The 18,238-nt window shown below is 67.9% G+C and overlaps 1 protein-coding gene across 1 annotated transcript in view; it reads left to right on the plus strand.

The window, feature by feature from the left end:
* Window positions 1-18,238, plus strand: part of LOC142596950 (filamin-C-like) — a gene marked incomplete at both ends in the record, with an annotated part of 41,072 nt that overhangs the window by 14,696 nt on the left and 8,138 nt on the right. Inside the window, 5 exons of the mRNA XM_075727392.1 lie at window positions 2,032-2,158; window positions 6,370-6,506; window positions 9,358-9,551; window positions 14,104-14,217; window positions 16,364-16,507. Coding sequence (XP_075583507.1) covers window positions 2,032-2,158; window positions 6,370-6,506; window positions 9,358-9,551; window positions 14,104-14,217; window positions 16,364-16,507 — 716 coding nt within the window. The remainder of the gene's footprint in view (window positions 1-2,031; window positions 2,159-6,369; window positions 6,507-9,357; window positions 9,552-14,103; window positions 14,218-16,363; window positions 16,508-18,238) is intronic.

The following is an 18,238-nucleotide window of genomic DNA, read 5'->3' on the forward strand; positions in this document are numbered from 1 at the left end:
AAGGTTTGGGGGGGGTCCCATGGGTGCGTGCAGGGTTTGGGGGGTCCCATGGGTGGGGGTGCAAGGTTTGGGGGTCCCATGGGTGCGTGCAGGGTTTGGGGGTCCCATGGGTGGGGGTGCAAGGTTTGGGGGTCCCATGGGGGGGGGTCTGCAAGGTTTGGGGGGGGGGTCCCATGGGTGCGTGCAGGGTTTGGGGGTCCCATGGGTGGGGGTGCAAGGTTTGGGGGTCCCATGGGTGGGGGGTGCAAGGTTTGGGGGTCCCATGGGGGGGGGTCTGCAAGGTTTGGGGGGGGGGTCCCATGGGTGCGTGCAGGGTTTGGGGGGTCCCATGGGTGTGTGCAGGGTTTGGGGGTCCCATGGGGGGGGGTGCAGGGTTTGGGGGTCCCATGGGGGGGTCTGCAAGGTTTGGGGGGGGTCCCATGGGTGGGGGTGCAGGGTTTGGGGGTCCCATGGGTGGGGGTGCAAGGTTTGGGGGTCCCATGGGGGGGTCTGCAAGTTTTGGGGGGGGGTCCCATGGGTGGGGGTGCAGGGTTTGGGGGTCCCATGGGTGGGGGTGCAAGGTTTGGGGGTTCCATGGGGGGGGGGTCTGCAAGGTTTGGGGGGGGGGTCCCATGGGTGGGGGTGCAGGGTTTGGGGGTCCCATGGGTGGGGGTGCAAGATTTGGGGGTCCCTTGGGTGGGTGCAGGGTTTGGGGGGTCCCATGGGTGGGTCTGCAAGGTTTGGGGGGGGGGTCCCATGGGTGGGTGCACAAGGTCTGGGGTGCTATGGGTGGGTGTGCAAGGTTTGGGGGTCCGATGGGTGGGGGTCTGCAAGGTTTGGGGGGGGGGTCCCATGGGGGGGTGCAGGGTTTGGGGGTCCGATGGGTGGGTGCAAGGTTTGGGGGTCCCATGGGGGGGGGGTCTGCAAGGTTTGGGGGGGGGGTCCCATGGGTGCGTGCAGGGTTTGGGGGTCCCATGGGTGGGGGTGCAAGGTTCGGGGGTCCCATGGGTGGGGGTGCAAGGTTTGGGGGTCCCATGGGGGGGGGTCTGCAAGGTTTGGGGGGGGGTCCCATGGGTGGGTGCAGGGTTTGGGGGTCCCATGGGTGCATGCAGGGTTTGGGGGGTCCCATGGGGGGGTCTGCAAGGTTTGGGGGGGGGTCCCATGGGTGGGTGCACAAGGTCTGGGGTGCTATGGGTGGGTGTGCAAGGTTTGGGGGTCCCATGGGTGGGGGTCTGCAAGGTTTGGGGGGGGGTCCCATGGGTGGGTGCAGGGTTTGGGGGTCCCATGGGTGGGGGTGCAAGGTTTGGGGGTTCCATGGGGGGGGGTCTGCAAGGTTTGGGGGGGGGTCCCATGGGTGCGTGCAGGGTTTGGGGGTCCCATGGGTGGGGGGTGCAAGGTTTGGGGGTTCCATGGGGGGGGGGTGCAAGGTTTGGGGGTCCCATGGGTGCGTGCAGGGTTTGGGGGGTCCCATGGGTGCGTGCAGGGTTTGGGGGGTCCCATGGGGGGGGGTGCAAGGTTTAGGGGTCCCATGGGTGGGGGTGCAGGGTTTGGGGGGGTCCCATGGGGGGGGGTCTGCAAGGTTTGGGGGTCCCATGGGTGCATGCAGGGTTTGGGGGTCCCATGGGTGGGGGTGCAAGGTTTGGGGGTCCCATGGGGGGGGGGTCTGCAAGGTTTGGGGGGGGGTGCCATGGGTGGGTGCAGGGTTTGGGGGGTCCCATGGGTGGGGGTGCAAGGTTTGGGGGTGCCATGGGTGCGTGCAGGGTTTGGGGGGTCCCATGGGTGGGTGCACAAGGTCTGGGGTGCTATGGGTGGGGGTGCAAGGTTTGGGGTCCCATGGGGGGGCGTCTGCAAGTTTTGGGGGGGGGGGGGTGCCATGGGTGGGTGCAGGGTTTGGGGGTCCCATGGGTGGGGGTGCAAGGTTTGGGGGGTGCCATGGGTGCGTGCAGGGTTCGGGGGTCCCATGGGTGGGCGCGCAAGGTTTGGGCGCACCGTGGGGTGGGTGCCCCCCACCCTGACCCCCCCCCCCCCCCCCCGCCCCCCAACTTTCGGCAGAGGGCACGGAGGAGCCGGTGACGGTGCGGGACGCGGGCGACGGGGTCTACGAGTGCGAGTACCGCCCCGCCGTGCCCGGCAAGTACCAGGTGGCCATCACCTGGGGAGGCTACGCCATCCCCCGCAGGTCAGCTGGGACCCCCACCCACGCCACCCCCCCCCACGGGACCCCCCCCACCCATGGGACCCACCCCCCCCCACCCACGGGACCCCCCTTCACCCCCCCCCCGGGGCCGGGGGCAGATGCGGGGTGGGGGTGGGGGACCCGCCCCCGGCTCGGCCGAGCTCCCGGGAGTGTGCAAGGGGGGGCGTGCAAAGCTGCGGGGGGGGGGGGGGGGGGGCGTGAGGGGCGTGCGAGGTGCGGGCGGGGCGTGCAAGGGGGCTTGCAAGGCACGTGGGGAGCGTGCGAGGAGCGTGCGAGGAGCATGGAGGGTGTGTGAGGGCTGTGCAGAGCGTGCGAGGAGCGTGCGAGGAGCACGGAGAGTGTGTGAGGGCTGTGCAGAGCGTGCAAGGAGCGTGCAAGGAGCGTGCGAGGAGCGTGCGAGGAGCATGGAGAGTGTGTGAGGGCTGTGCAGAGCGTGCAAGGAGCGTGTGAGGAGCGTGCAAGGAGCACGGAGAGTGTGTGAGGGCTGTGCAGAGCGTGCAAGGAGCGTGCGAGGAGCACAGAGAGTGTGTGAGGGCTGTGCAGAGCGTGCAAGGAGCGTGCGAGGAGCACAGAGAGTGTGTGAGGGCTGTGCAGAGCGTGCAAGGAGCGTGCAAGGAGCACGGAGAGTGTGTGAGGGCTGTGCAGAGCGTGCAAGGAGCGTGCGAGGAGCACGGAGAGTGTGTGAGGGCTGTGCAGAGCGTGCAAGGAGCGTGCGAGGTGCGTGCGAGGAGCGTGCAAGGTGTGTGGAGGGCATGCGAGGTGCTTTCGGGGCGTGCAAGGGGGCTTGCAAGGCACGTGGGGAACGTGCAAGGTGTGTGGAGGGTGTGCAAGGGCTGTGCGGAGCATGCGAGGAGCGTGCAAGGAGCGTGCGAGGTGCGTGCGAGGAGCGTGCAAGGCACGTGGAGGGCGTGCGAGGTGCATTTGGGGCGTGCAAGGGGGCATGCAAGGCACGTTGGGGAGCGTGCCAGGTGTGTGGAGGGTGTGCAAGGGCTGTGCGGAGCGTGCAAGGAGCATGGAGGGTGTGTGAGGGCTGTGCAGAGCGTGCAAGGAGCGTGCAAGGCGTGTGCGAGGAGCGTGCAAGGCAGGTGGGGGGCCTGCGAGGAGCTTTTGGGGCGTGCAAGGGGGCTTGCAAGGCACGTGGGGAGCGTGCAAGGTGTGTGGAAGGTGTGCAAGGGCTGTGCGGAGCATGCGAGGAGCGTGCAAGGAGCGTGCGAGGAGCACGGAGAGTGTGTGAGGGCTGTGCAGAGCATGCAAGGAGCGTGCAAGGAGTGTGCGAGGAGCATGCAAGGTGTGTGGAGGGCGTGCGAGGTGCTTTTGGGGCGTGCAAGGGGGCTTGCAAGGCACGTGGGGAGCGTGCAAGGTGTGTGGAGGGTGTGCAAGGGCTGTGCGGAGCATGCGAGGAGCGTGCAAGGAGCGTGCGAGGTGCGTGCGAGGAGCGTGCAAGGCACGTGGAGGGCGTGCGAGGTGCATTTGGGGCATGCAAGGTGGCATGCAAGGCACGTGGGGAGCGTGCAAGGTGTGTGGAGGGTGTGCAAGGGCTGTGCGGAGCGTGCAAGGAGCATGGAGAGTGTGTGAGGGCTGTGCAGAGCGTGCAAGGAGCGTGCAAGGAGCGTGCGAGGAGCGTGCAAGGCAGGTGGGGGGGCGTGCGAGGTGCTTTTGGGGCGTGCAAGGGGGCATGCAAGGCACGTGGGGAGCGTGCAAGGTGTGTGGAGGGTGTGCAAGGGCTGTGCGGAGCATGCGAGGAGCGTGCAAGGAGCGTGCAAGGAGCATGGAGAGTGTGTGAGGGCTGTGCAGAGCGTGCGAGGAATGTGCGAGGAGTGTGCGAGGAGCGTGCAAGGCAGGTGGAGGGCGTGCGAGGTGCTTTTGGGGCGTGCGCGGGGTACGCAAGGCATGTGGGGAGCGTGCAAGGTGTGTGGAGGGTGTGCAAGGGCTGTGCGGAGCATGCGAGGAGCGTGCGAGGAGCACGGAGAGTGTGTGAGGGCTGTGCAGAGCGTGCAAAGAGCGTGCAAGGCAGATGGAGGGCATGCGAGGTGCTTTCGGGGCGTGCAAGGGGGCACGCAAGGCACGTGGGGAGCGTGCAAGGTGTGTGGAGGGTGTGCAAGGCCTGTGTGGAGCATGCGAGGAGCGTGCAAGGAGCTTGTGAGGAGCATGGAGGGTGTGTGAGGGCTGTGCAGAGCGTGCAAGGAGCGTGCGAGGAGCACGGAGAGTGTGTGAGGGCTGTGCAGAGCGTGCAAGGAGTGTGCAAGGAGCACGGAGAGTGTGTGAGGGCTGTGCAGAGCGTGCAAGGAGCGTGCGAGGAGCACGGAGAGTGTGTGAGGGCTGTGCAGAGCGTGCAAGGAGCGTGCGAGGAGCACGGAGAGTGTGTGAGGGCTGTGCAGAGTGTGCAAGGAGCGTGCGAGGAGCACGGAGAGTGTGTGAGGGCTGTGCAGAGCGTGCAAGGAGCGTGCGAGGAGCGTGCAAGGAGCACGGAGGGTGTGTGAGGGCTGTGCAGAGCATGCAAGGAGCGTGCGAGGGGTGTGCGAGGAGCGTGCAAGGCAGGTGGGGGGGCGTGCGAGGTGTGTGGAGGGTGTGCAAGGCCTGTGTGGAGCATGCGAGGAGCGTGCAAGGAGCTTGTGAGGAGCATGGAGGGTGTGTGAGGGCTGTGCAGAGCGTGCAAGGAGCGTGCGAGGAGCACGGAGAGTGTGTGAGGGCTGTGCAGAGCGTGCAAGGAGCGTGCGAGGGGTGTGCGAGGAGCGTGCAAGGCAGGTGGGGGGGGCGTGCGAGGTTCTTTCGGGGCGTGCAAGGGGGCATGCAAGGCACGTGGGGAGCGTGCAAGGTGTGTGGAAGGTGTGCAAGGGCTGTGCGGAGCATGCGAGGAGCGTGCAAGGAGCGTGCGAGGACCGTGGAAGGCAGGTGGGGGGGCGTGCGAGGTGCTTTCAGGGCGTGCAAGGGGGCACGCAAGGCACGTGGGGAGCGTGCAAGGTGTGTGGAAGGTGTGCAAGGGCTGTGCGGAGCATGCGAGGAGCACGGAGGGTGTGTGAGGGCTGTGCAGAGCGTGCAAGGAGCGTGCGAGGGGTGTGCGAGGAGCGTGCAAGGCAGGTGGGGGGGCGTGCGAGGTGTGTGGAGGGTGTGCAAGGCCTGTGTGGAGCATGCGAGGAGCGTGCAAGGAGCTTGTGAGGAGCATGGAGGGTGTGGTGAGGGCTGTGCAGAGCGTGCAAGGAGCGTGCGAGGAGCACGGAGAGTGTGTGAGGGCTGTGCAGAGCGTGCAAGGAGCGTGCGAGGGGTGTGCGAGGAGCGTGCAAGGCAGGTGGGGGGGCGTGCGAGGTGCTTTTGGGGCGTGCAAGGGGGCATGCAAGGCACGTCGGGAGCGTGCAAGGTGTGTGGAAGGTGTGCAAGGGCTGTGCGGAGCATGCGAGGAGCGTGCAAGGAGCGTGCGAGGACCGTGGAAGGCAGGTGGGGGGGCGTGCGAGGTGCTTTCGGGGCGTGCAAGGGGGCACGCAAGGCACGTGGGGAGCGTGCAAGGTGTGTGGGAGGTGTGCAAGGGCTGTGCAGAGCATGCGAGGAGCATGGAGGGTGTGTGAGGGCTGTGCAGAGCGTGCAAGGAGCGTGCGAGGAGTACGGAGAGTGTGTGAGGGCTGTGCAGAGCGTGCAAGGAGCGTGCGAGGAGCACGGAGAGTGTGTGAGGGCTGTGCAGAGCGTGCAAGGAGCGTGCAAGGAGCGTGTGAGGAGCGTGCAAGGCAGGTGGGGGCGTGCGAGGTGCTTTTGGGGCATGCAAGGGGGCACGCAAGGCACGTGGGGAGCGTGCAAGGTGTGTGGAAGGTGTGCAAGGGCTGTGCGGAGCATGCGAGGAGCGTGCAAGGAGCGTGCGAGGACCGTGGAAGGCAGGTGGGGGGGCTTGCGAGGTGCTTTCGGGGCGTGCAAGGGGGCACGCAAGGCACGTGGGGAGCGTGCAAGGTGTGTGGAGGGTGTGCAATGGCTGTGCGGAGCGTGCGAGGAGCGTGCAAGGAGTGTGCAAGGTGCGTGCGAGGAGCGTGCAAGGCACGTGGAGGGCATGCGAGGTGCTTTTGGGGCGTGCAAGGGGGCACGCAAGGCACGTGGGGAGCGTGCAAGGTGTGTGGCAGGTGTGCAAGGGCTGTGTGGGGCGCGGGCGTGCGCGGGGCGTGCGAGGGGCGTGCGAGGGGCGTGCGAGGCCGCGGCTGAGCGGGTGCCCGCAGCCCCTTCGAGGTGCAGGTGGGGGCGGCCGCCGGGTGCCAGAAGGTGCGGGCCTGGGGGCCGGGGCTGGAGGGCGGCGTGGTCGGGCGCTCGGCCGACTTCGTGGTGGAGGCCGTGGGCACCGAAGTGGGCACGCTGGGTGAGCGCGGGGGCGCGCCGCGGGGGGCACGGGGCGGGGGGCGGGGGGTGGGTGGCGCCGCGGTGGGGACGTGGGCGTGGGGTGGGGTGGGGTGGGGTGGGGTGGGTGGCTTCATGGTGGGGACGTGGGCGTGGGGTTGGTGGCACCGTGGTGGGGACGTGGGCGTGGGGTGGGTGGGTGACGCCGCGGTGGGGACATATGGGGTGGCACCGTGGTGGGGACGTGGGGTGGGGTGGGGTGGGTGGCTTCATGGTGGGGACGTGGGTGTGGGGTGGGTGGGTGACACCACGGTGGGGACATATGGGGTGGCACCATGGTGGGGACGTGGGTGTGGGGTGGGTGGCACCATGGCGGGGACGTGGGCGTGGGGTGGGTGGGTGACACCGCGGTGGGGACATATGGGGGTGGCACCATGGTGGGGACGTGGGCACGGGGTGGGTGATGCCGTGGTGGGGACGTGGGTGTGGGGTGGGTGGGTGACACCGCGGTGGGGACATATGGGGGTGGCACCGTGGTGGGGACGTGGGGTGGGGTGGGTGGCACCGTGGTGGGGACGTGGGGTGGGGTGGGGTGGGTGGCTTCATGGTGGGGACGTGGGTGTGGGGTGGGTGGGTGACACCACGGTGGGGACATATGGGGTGGCACCATGGTGGGGACGTGGGTGTGGGGTGGGTGGCACCATGGCGGGGACGTGGGCGTGGGGTGGGTGGGTGACACCGCAGTGGGGACATATGGGGTGGCACCGTGGTGGGGACGTGGGCGTGGGGTGGGTGATGCCGTGGTGGGGACATATGGGGTGACACTGTGGTGGGGACGTGGGCATGGGGTGGGTGGCCTCATGGTAGGGACGTGGGTGTGGGGTGGGTGGGTGACGCCGCGGTGGGGACATATGGGGTGGCACCGCGGTGGGGACGTGGGCACGGGGTGGGTGATGCCGTGGTGGGGACGTGGGTTTGGGTTGGTGACACCATGGTGGGGACGTGGGCATGGGTTGGGTGGCACCGCGGTGGGGATGTGGGCATGGGGTGGGTGATGCCGCGGTGGGGACGTGGGTGTGGGGTGGGTGGGTGGCAGCATGGTGGGGACATATGGGGTGGCACCGTGGTGGGGACATGGGCACGGGATGGGTGGCACCATGGTGGGGACGTGGGTGTGGGGTGGGTGATGCCGTGGTGGGGACGTGGGCACGGGGTGGGTGACGCCGCGGTGGGGACATATGGGGTGGCACCGTGGTGGGGACGTGGACGTGGGGTTGGTGGCACCGTGGTGGGGACGTGGGCGTGGGGTGGGTGGGTGACACCATGGTGGGGACATATGGGGTGGCACCGTGGTGGGGACGTGGGGTGGGGTGGGTGGGTGGACACCACGGTGGGGACGTGGGCATGGGGTGGGTGACGCCGCGGTGGGGATGTGGGCGTAGGGTTGGTGATATCATGGTGGGGACGTGGGCACGGGGTGGGTGGGTGACAGCATGGTGGGGACATATGGGGTGACACCGTGGTGGGGACGTGGGCATGGGGTGGGTGGCTTCATGGTGGGGACGTGGGCGTGGGGTGGATGACACCACGGTTGGGACGTGGGCATGGAGTTGGTGGCTTCATGGTGGGGACGTGGGCGTGGGGTGGGCGGCCTCATGGTGGGGACGTGGGTGTGGGGTTGGTGGCTTCATGGTGGGGACGTGGGCATGGAGTGGGTGGCCTCATGGTGGGGACGTGGGGTGGGGTGGGATGGGTGACACCATGGTGGGCACGTGGGTGTGGGGTGGGTGGCCTCATGGTGGGGACCTGGAGACACATTGGGTGACACCGTGGTGGGAACGTGGGCATGGAGTGGGTGGCCTCATGGTGGGAACGTGGGTGTGGGGTGGGTGACACTGCCGTGGGGACAGGGGGTGGGGTGTGGGGTGGGTGACGCCGCGGTGGGGACATATGGGGTGGCACCCTGGTGGGGACGTGGGCATGGGGTGGGTGACGCCGCGGTGGGGATGTGGGCGTAGGGTTGGTGATATCATGGTGGGGACGTGGGCACGGGGTGGGTGGGTGACAGCATGGTGGGGACATATGGGGTGACACCGTGGTGGGGACGTGGGCATGGGGTGGGTGGCTTCATGGTGGGGACGTGGGCGTGGGGTGGATGACACCACGGTTGGGACGTGGGCATGGAGTTGGTGGCTTCATGGTGGGGACGTGGGCGTGGGGTGGGCGGCCTCATGGTGGGGACGTGGGTGTGGGGTTGGTGGCTTCATGGTGGGGACGTGGGCATGGAGTGGGTGGCCTCATGGTGGGGACGTGGGGTGGGGTGGGATGGGTGACACCATGGTGGGCACGTGGGTGTGGGGTGGGTGGCCTCATGGTGGGGACCTGGAGACACATTGGGTGACACCGTGGTGGGAACGTGGGCATGGAGTGGGTGGCCTCATGGTGGGGACGTGGGCATGGGCATGGGGTGGGCGACACTGTGGTGGGGACGTGGGCGTGGGGTTGGTGGCTTCATGGTGGGGACGTGGGCGTGGGGTGGGTGGGTGACACCGTGGTGGGAACGTAGGCATGGAGTTGGTGGCTTCATGGTGGGGACGTGGGCGTGGGGTTGGTGACGCCGTGGCGGGGACGTGGGCACGGGGTGGCCGGGTGACACCGCGGTGGGGGACATATGGGGCGGCACCGTGGTGGGGACGTGGGCACGGGGCGGGTGACACCACGGTGGGGACGTGGGCGTGGGCACGGGGTGGGCGACACCGTGGTGGGAACGTGGGCGTGGGGTTGGTGGCTTCATGGTGGGGACGTGGGCGTGGGGTGGGTGACACCACAGTGGGGACGTGGGCGTCACCCGCCGGCGTGTCCCCCCCGCCCAGGTTTCTCCATCGAGGGCCCGTCGCAGGCCAAGATCGAGTGTGACGACCGGGGGGACGGCTCGTGCGACGTGCGCTACTGGCCCACCGAGGCGGGGGCCTACGCCGTGCACGTGGTGTGCGACGACGAGGACATCAAGGCCAGCCCCTTCATCGCCCACATCCTGCCCGCCCCCGCCCACTCCTGGCCCGAGAAGGTGAGCCCCGCCCCGCTGCGCCCCACGGCGCCCCGCTGAACCCCGCTGTGCCCCGCTGAACCCCGCTGTGCCCCACTGAACCCCATTGTGCCCCATTGTGCCCTGTTGTGCCCCACTGAACCCCGCTGTGCCCCACTGAACCCCATTGTGCCCCATTGTGCCCTGTTGTGCCCCACTGAACCCCGCTGTGCCCCACTGAACCCCATTGTGCCCCATTGTGCCCTGTTGTGCCCCACTGAACCCCGCTGCGCCCCACTGATCCCCACTGTGCCCCACTGAACCCCGTTGAACCCCGCTGTGCCCCACTGAACCCCGCTGTGCCCCACTGAACCCCATTGTGCCCCATTGTGCCCTGTTGGGCCCCACTGAACCCCGCTGTGCCCCACTGAACCCCATTGTGCCCCATTGTGCCCTGTTGTGCCCCACTGAACCCCGCTGCGCCCCACTGATCCCCACTGTGCCCCACTGAACCCCGTTGAACCCCGCTGTGCCCCACTGAACCCCGCTGTGCCCCACTGAACCCCATTGTGCCCCATTGTGCCCTGTTGGGCCCCACTGAACCCCGCTGTGCCCCACTGAACCCCATTGTGCCCCATTGTGCCCTGTTGTGCCCCACTGAACCCCGCTGTGCCCCACTGAACCCCATTGTGCCCCACTGAACCCCGTTGAACCCCGCTGTGCCCCACTGAACCCCGCTGTGCCCCACTGAACGCTGTTGTGCCCTGTTGAACCCCGTTGAACCCCTCTGTGCCCCACTGAACCCCGCTGTGCCCCACTGAACCCCGTTGAACCCCGTTGTGCCCCATTGTGCCCCATTGTGCCCCACTGAACCCCGCTGTGCCCCACTGAACGCTGTTGTGCCCCACTGAACCCCGCTGTGCCCCACTGAACCCCGTTGAACCCCGCTGTGCCCCACTGAACCCCGTTGTGCCCCACTGAACCCCGTTGAACCCCGCTGTGCCCCACTGAATGCTGCTGTGCCCCACTGAACCCCACTGTGCCCCACTGAACCCCGCTGTGCCCCACTGAACCCTGTTGTGCCCCACTGAACCCCGTTGAACCCCATTGAACCCCGCTGTGCCCCACTGAACTCCGCTGTGCCCCACTGAATGCTGTTGTGCCCCGTTGAACCCCACTGTGCCCCACTGAACCCCATTGTGCCCCATTGTGCCCCATTGTGCCCCACTGAACCCCGCTGTGCCCCACTGAACCCCATTGTGCCCCATTGTGCCCCATTGTGCCCCACTGAACCCCGCTGTGCCCCACTGAACCCCCATTGTGCCCCATTGTGCCCTGTTGTGCCCCACTGAACCCCGCTGCGCCCCCACTGAACGCTGTTGTGCCCCACTGAACCCCTCTGTGCCCCACTGAACCCTGTTGTGCCCCACTGAACCCCGCTGTGCCCCACTGACCCCATTGAAACCCATTGTGCCCCATTGTGCCCCATTGTGCCCCACTGAACCCCGCTGTGCCCCACTGAACGCTGTTGTGCCCCACTGAACCCCGCTGTGCCCCACTGAACCCCGTTGAACCCCATTGTGCCCCATTGTGCCCCACTGAACCCCGCTGTGCCCCACTGAACCCCGTTGTGCCCCACTGAACCCCGCTGTGCCCCACTGATCCCCATTGTGCCCCATTGTGCCCTGTTGTGCCCCACTGAACCCCGCTGTGCCCCACTGAACCCCATTGTGCCCCATTGTGCCCTGTTGTGCCCCACTGAACCCCGCTGCGCCCCACTGATCCCCACTGTGCCCCACTGAACCCCGTTGAACCCCGCTGTGCCCCACTGAACCCCGCTGTGCCCCACTAAACCCCATTGTGCCCCATTGTGCCCTGTTGTGCCCCACTGAACCCCGCTGTGCCCCACTGAACCCCATTGTGCCCCATTGTGCCCTGTTGTGCCCCACTGAACCCCACTGTGCCCCACTGAACCCCGCTGTGCCCCACTGAACCCCGTTGAACCCCGCTGTGCCCCACTGAACCCCGCTGTGCCCCACTGAACGCTGTTGTGCCCTGTTGAACCCCGTTGAACCCCATTGTGCCCCACTGAACCCCGCTGTGCCCCACTGAACCCCGTTGAACCCCTCTGTGCCCCACTGAACCCCGCTGTGCCCCACTGAACCCCGTTGAACCCCGTTGTGCCCCACTGAACCCCGTTGTGCCCCACTGAACCCCGTTGAACCCCGCTGTGCCCCACTGAATGCTGTTGTGCCCCACTGAACCCCACTGTGCCCCACTGAACCCCGCTGTGCCCCACTGAACCCCGTTGAACCCCGCTGTGCCCCACTGAACCCCGCTGTGCCCCACTGAACGCTGTTGTGCCCTGTTGAACCCCGTTGAACCCCATTGTGCCCCACTGAACCCCGCTGTGCCCCACTGAACCCCGTTGAACCCCTCTGTGCCCCACTGAACCCCGCTGTGCCCCACTGAACCCCGTTGAACCCCGTTGTGCCCCATTGTGCCCCATTGTGCCCCACTGAACCCCGCTGTGCCCCACTGAACGCTGTTGTGCCCCACTGAACCCCGCTGTGCCCCACTGAACCCCGTTGAACCCCGCTGTGCCCCACTGAACCCCGTTGTGCCCCACTGAACCCCGTTGAACCCCGCTGTGCCCCACTGAATGCTGTTGTGCCCCACTGAACCCCACTGTGCCCCACTGAACCCCGCTGTGCCCCACTGAACCCTGTTGTGCCCCACTGAACCCCGTTGAACCCCATTGAACCCCGCTGTGCCCCACTGAACTCCGCTGTGCCCCACTGAATGCTGTTGTGCCCCGTTGAACCCCACTGTGCCCCACTGAACCCCATTGTGCCCCATTGTGCCCCATTGTGCCCCACTGAACCCCGCTGTGCCCCACTGAACCCCGTTGTGCCCCACTGAACCCCGTTGAACCCTGCTGTGCCCCATTGTGCCCCACTGAACCCCGCTGCGCCCCACTGAACGCTGTTGTGCCCCACTGAACCCCTCTGTGCCCCACTGAACCCCGCTGCGCCCCACTGAACCCCGCTGTGCCCCACTGACCCCATTGAACCCCATTGTGCCCCATTGTGCCCCATTGTGCCCCACTGAACCCCGCTGCGCCCCACTGAACGCTGTTGTGCCCCACTGAACCCCGCTGTGCCCCACTGAACCCCGTTGAACCCCATTGTGCCCCATTGTGCCCCACTGAACCCCGCTGTGCCCCACTGAACCCCGTTGTGCCCCACTGAACCCCGCTGTGCCCCACTGATCCCCATTGTGCCCCATTGTGCCCTGTTGTGCCCCACTGAACCCCGCTGTGCCCCACTGAACCCCGTTGTGCCCCATTGTGCCCTGTTGTGCCCCACTGAACCCCGCTGCGCCCCACTGATCCCCACTGTGCCCCACTGAACCCCGTTGAACCCCGCTGTGCCCCACTGAACCCCGCTGTGCCCCACTGAACCCCATTGTGCCCCATTGTGCCCTGTTGGGCCCCACTGAACCCCGCTGCGCCCCACTGAACCCCATTGTGCCCCATTGTGCCCTGTTGTGCCCCACTGAACCCCACTGTGCCCCACTGAACCCCGCTGTGCCCCACTGAACCCCGTTGTGCCCTGTTGTGCCCCACTGAACCCCGCTGTGCCCCACTGAACCCCATTGTGCCCCATTGTGCCCTGTTGTGCCCCACTGAACCCCGCTGCGCCCCACTGATCCCCACTGTGCCCCACTGAACCCCGTTGAACCCCGCTGTGCCCCACTGAACCCCGCTGTGCCCCACTGAACCCCATTGAACCCCGCTGTGCCCCACTGAACCCCGCTGTGCCCCACTGATCCCCATTGTGCCCCATTGTGCCCCATTGTGCCCTGTTGTGCCCCACTGAACCCCGCTCTGCCCCATTGCACCCCACTGAGCCCCATAGCACCCTGCTGTGCCCCATTGCACCCTGCCATGCCCCATTGTGCCCCACTGCGCCCCACTGCGCCCCACTGCGCCCACAGGTGCTCCCCATGGGCACCCTGCGCGCCCCTGGAGGCTGCTCCCCACCTTTGCACACCCCCCACCCCCTGCACCCATGGGTGCTGCCCCCCATTTCGGCGCCCATGGGCGCTGCCCCCCATCTCGGCACCCCGGGGCGCTGCCCCCCATCTCGGCGCCCATGGGTGCTGCCCCCCATCTCGGCGCCCCGGGGTGCTGCCCCCCATCTCGGCGCCCATGGGTGCTGCCCCCCATTTCGGCACCCCGGGGTGCTGCCCCCCATCTGGGCGCCCATGGGTGCTGCCCCCCATCTGGGCGCCCATGGGTGCTGCCCCCCATCTCGGCGCCCCGGGGTGCTGCCCCCCATCTCGGCGCCCATGGGCGCTGCCCCCCATCTCGGCACCCCGGGGTGCTGCCCCCCATCTCGGCGCCCATGGGCGCTGCCCCCCATCTCGGCACCCATGGGTGCCACCGCCCCCCACCCCCGCCGCCATCTTTGCACCCTCGTGCGCCGCTCCCCCTGCCCTCCCCCTCCGCCCCTCTCCCACGGGTGCTGGGGGGGGCCCTGACCCCCACCCTGACCCCCACCCTGACCCCCACCCTGACCCCCACCCACAGGTGAAGGCCTTCGGGCCGGGGCTGGAGCCCACCGGCTGCATCGTGGACCGGCCGGCGGAGTTCACCATCGACACCCGCGGCGCCGGCAAGGGGCCCCTCAAGCTCTACGCCCAGGTAGGGTGCCGACGTTGGGTGCCGTTGGGCACCGTTGGGTGCCATTGGGCGCCGTTGGGTGCCATTGGGTGCCGTTGGGTGCCGTTGAGCGCTGTTGGGCACCGTTGGGTGCCGTTGGGTGCCATTGGGCGCCGTTGGGCGCCGTTGGGCACTGTTGGGTGCCATTGGGTGCCGTTGGGTGCCGTTGGGCGCCATTGGGTGCCATTGGGCACCGTTGGGCGCCATTGGGCGCTGTCAGGCACTGCTGGGTGCCGTTGGGCGCCGTTGAGCGCCGTTGGGTGCCATTGGGTGCCGTTGGGCGCCGTTGGGCACCGTTGGGTGCCATTGGGTGCCGTTGGGTGCCGTTGGGCGCCATTGGGCGCCGTTGGGTGCCATTGGGCGCCGTTGGGTGCCGTTGGGTGCCGTTGGGTGCCGTTGGGCGCCATCGGGCACCGCTGGGTGCCGTTGGGTGCCATTAGGCGCCGTTGGGTGCTGACGTTGGGCGCCATTGGGCGCCGTTGGGTGCTCTTGGGCGCCATTGGGTGCCATTGGGTGCCGTTGGGTGCCGTTGGGCGCCACTGGGCGCCGTTGGGTGCCGTTGGGCGCCGTTGGGCGCCATTGGGTGCCATTGGGTGCCATTGGGTGCCGTTGGGTGCCGTCGGGCACCGCTGGGTGCTGTTGGGCGCCGCTGGGTACTGACGTTGGGCGCCATTGGGCGCCATTGGGTGCCGTTGGGTGCCATTGGGTGCCGTTGGGTGCCGTTGGGCGCCATTGGGCGCCGTTGGGTGCTGTTGGGCGCCATTGGGCGCCGTTGGGTGCCGTTGGGCGCCGTCGGGCACTGCTGGTGCCGTTGGGTGCTGATGTTGGGCGCCGTTGGGCGCCGTTGGGCGCCGTTGGGTGCCGTTGGGTGCCGTCAGGCACCGCTGGGTGCCGTTGGGTGCCGTTGGGCGCCGTTGTGCGCCGCTGGGTGCTGACGTTGGGCGCCATTTGGGTGCCATTGGGTGCCGTTGGGCGCCATCGGGCGCCGTCGGGCACTGTTGGGTGCCGTTGGGTGCCGTTGCCAATGGGTGCCGATGGGCACTGTTGGGTGCCATTGGGTGCCGTTGGGCGCTGTTGGGCGCCGATGGGCACTGTTGGGTGCCATTGAGTGCCATTGGGTACTGATGGGCGCTGATGGGCACCACTGGGCGCCATTGGGTGCCGATGGGCACCGTTGGGTGCCATTGGGTGCCGTTGGGTGCCAATGGGTGCTGATGGGCACCATTGGGCACCATTGGGTGCTGTTGGGCGCCGATGGGTGCCGTTGGGTGCCGATGGGTGTCGTTGGGCACCGTTGGGTGCCATTGGACGCCATTAGGTACCGATGGGCGCTGATGGGCACCGTTGGGCACCATTGGGTGCTGACGGGCACCATTGAGTGTCATTGAGTGGCGTTGGGTGCCGTTGGGTGCTGATGGGCACCATTGGGTGCTGTTGGGCGCTGTTGGGCACTGTTGCATGCTGATGGGCACCATTGGGCCCCACTGGGCACCATTGGGTGCCGTTGGGTGCTGATGGGCACCGTTGGGTGCCGTTGGGTGCTGATGGGCACCATTGGGTGCCATTGGGTGCCGATGGGCACCGTTGGGTGCCATTGAGTGCCAGTGGGTGCCGTTGGGTGCTGTTGGGCACCGTTGGGTACCCTTGGACGCCATTAGGTACTGATGGGCGCTGATGGGCACCATTGGGTGCCATTGAGTGCCATTGGGTGCCGTTGGGTGCTGATGGGCACCATTGGGCACCATTGGGTGCTGTTGGGCGCCGATGGGTGCCGTTGGGTGCCGATGGGTGCCGTTGGGCACCGTTGGGTACCATTGAATGCCATTAGGTACCTATGGGTGCCGATGGGCACCGTTGGGCGCCATTGGGTGCTGACGGGCACCATTGGGTGCCATTGAGTGCCGTTGGGTGCTGATGGGCGCCATTGGGTGCCGTTGGGTGCCGATGGGCGCCATTGGGTGCCATTGAGTGCCGTTGGGTGCCGATGGGCGCCATTGGGTGCCGTTGGGTGCTGATGGGCTCCATTGGCTGCCATTGAGTGCCATTGGGTGCCATTGGGTGCCGATGGGCGCCATTGGGTGCCGTCGGGTGCTGTCGGGTGCCCTCACCTCCCCGCTGGTGCCCGCAGGACGCCGAGGGTGCCCCCATCGACATCAAGGTGAAGGACAACGGGGACGGCACCTACCACTGCGCCTATGTGCCCACCAAGGCCATCAAGCACACCATCATCGTCACCTGGGCGGGCGTCAGCGTCCCCCGCAGCCCCTTCCGTGTGGGTGCCAGGGGCGTCCCATGGGTGCTGGGGTGGTCATGGGTGTCCCATGGGTGCTGGGGTGCCTGGGAGGGTCCCATGGGTGCCAGGGTGGGGAGGGGGGAGCCATGGAGTCATGGGGTGGCCATGAGGGTTCCATGGGTGCTGGGGTGGTCATGGGCATCCCATGGGTGCTGGGGTGGTCAGGGGGGTCCCATGGATGCTGGGGTGGCCAGGGGGGTCCCATGGGTGCCAGGGTGGGGATGGGGGAGCCATGGAGTCATGGGGTGGCCATGAGGGTTCCATGGGTGCTGGGGTGGTCATGGGTGTCCCATGGGTGCTGGGGTGCCTGGGAGGGTCCCATGGGTGCCAGGGTGGGGATGGGGGAGCCATGGAGTCATGGGGTGGCCATGAGGGTTCCATGGGTGCTGGGGTGCCTGGGAGGGTCCCATGGGTGCCAGGGTGGGGAGGGGGGAGCCATGGAGTCATGGGGTGGCCATGAGGGTTCCATGGGTGCTGGGGTGGTCATGGGCGTCCCATGGGTGCTGGGGTGCCTGGGAGGGTCCCATGGGTGCCAGGGTGGGGAGGGGGGAGCCATGGAGTCATGGGGTGGCCATGAGGGTTCCATGGGTGCTGGGGTGCCTGGGAGGGTTCCATGGGTGCTGGGGTGGTCATGGGTGTCCCATGGGTGCTGGGGTGGTCATGGGCGTCCCATGGGTGCTGGGGTGCCTGGGAGGGTCCCATGGGTGCCAGGGTGGGGAGGGGGGAGCCATGGAGTCATGGGGTGGCCATGAGGGTTCCATGGGTGCTGGGGTGCCTGGGAGGGTCCCATGGGTGCCAGGGTGGGGAGGGGGAAGCCATGGAGTCATGGGGTGGCCATGAGGGTTCCATGGGTGCTGGGGTGCCTGGGAGGGTTCCATGGGTGCTGGGGTGGTCATGGGTGTCCCATGGGTGCTGGGGTGGTCATGGGCATCCCATGGGTGCTGGGGTGCCTGGGAGGGTCCCATGGGTGCCAGGGTGGGGAGGGGGGAGCCATGGAGTCATGGGGTGGCCATGAGGGTTCCATGGGTGCTGGGGTGGTCATGGGCATCCCATGGGTGCTGGGGTGCCTGGGAGGGTCCCATGGGTGCCAGGGTGGGGTTGGGGGAGCCATGGAGTCATGGGGTGGCCATGAGGGTTCAATGGGTGCTGGGGTGGTCATGGGCATCCCATGGGTGCTGGGGTGGTCATGGGTGTCCCATGGGTGCTGGGGTGGTCATGGGCGTCCCATGGGTGCTGGGGTGCCTGGGAGGGTCCCATGGGTGCCAGGGTGGGGAGGGGGGAGCCATGGAGTCATGGGGTGGCCATGAGGGTTCCATGGGTGCTGGGGTGCCTGGGAGGGTTCCATGGGTGCTGGGGTGGTCATGGGTGTCCCATGGGTGCTGGGGTGGTCATGGGCGTCCCATGGGTGCTGGGGTGCCTGGGAGGGTCCCATGGGTGCCAGGGTGGGGAGGGGGGAGCCATGGAGTCATGGGGTGGCCATGAGGGTTCCATGGGTGCTGGGGTGGCCATGGGCGTCCCATGGGTGCTGGGGTGGTCATGGGCATCCCATGGGTGCTGGGGTGCCTGGGAGGGTCCCATGGGTGCCAGGGTGGGGTTGGGGGAGCCATGGAGTCATGGGGTGGCCATGAGGGTTCAATGGGTGCTGGGGTGGTCATGGGTGTCCCATGGGTGCTGTGGTGGTCATGGGTGTCCCATGGGTGCTGGGGTGCC

This window comes from Pelecanus crispus, unplaced genomic scaffold, assembly GCF_030463565.1.
Source record: "Pelecanus crispus isolate bPelCri1 unplaced genomic scaffold, bPelCri1.pri SCAFFOLD_247, whole genome shotgun sequence".
Taxonomy (NCBI): Eukaryota; Metazoa; Chordata; class Aves; order Pelecaniformes; family Pelecanidae; genus Pelecanus; species Pelecanus crispus.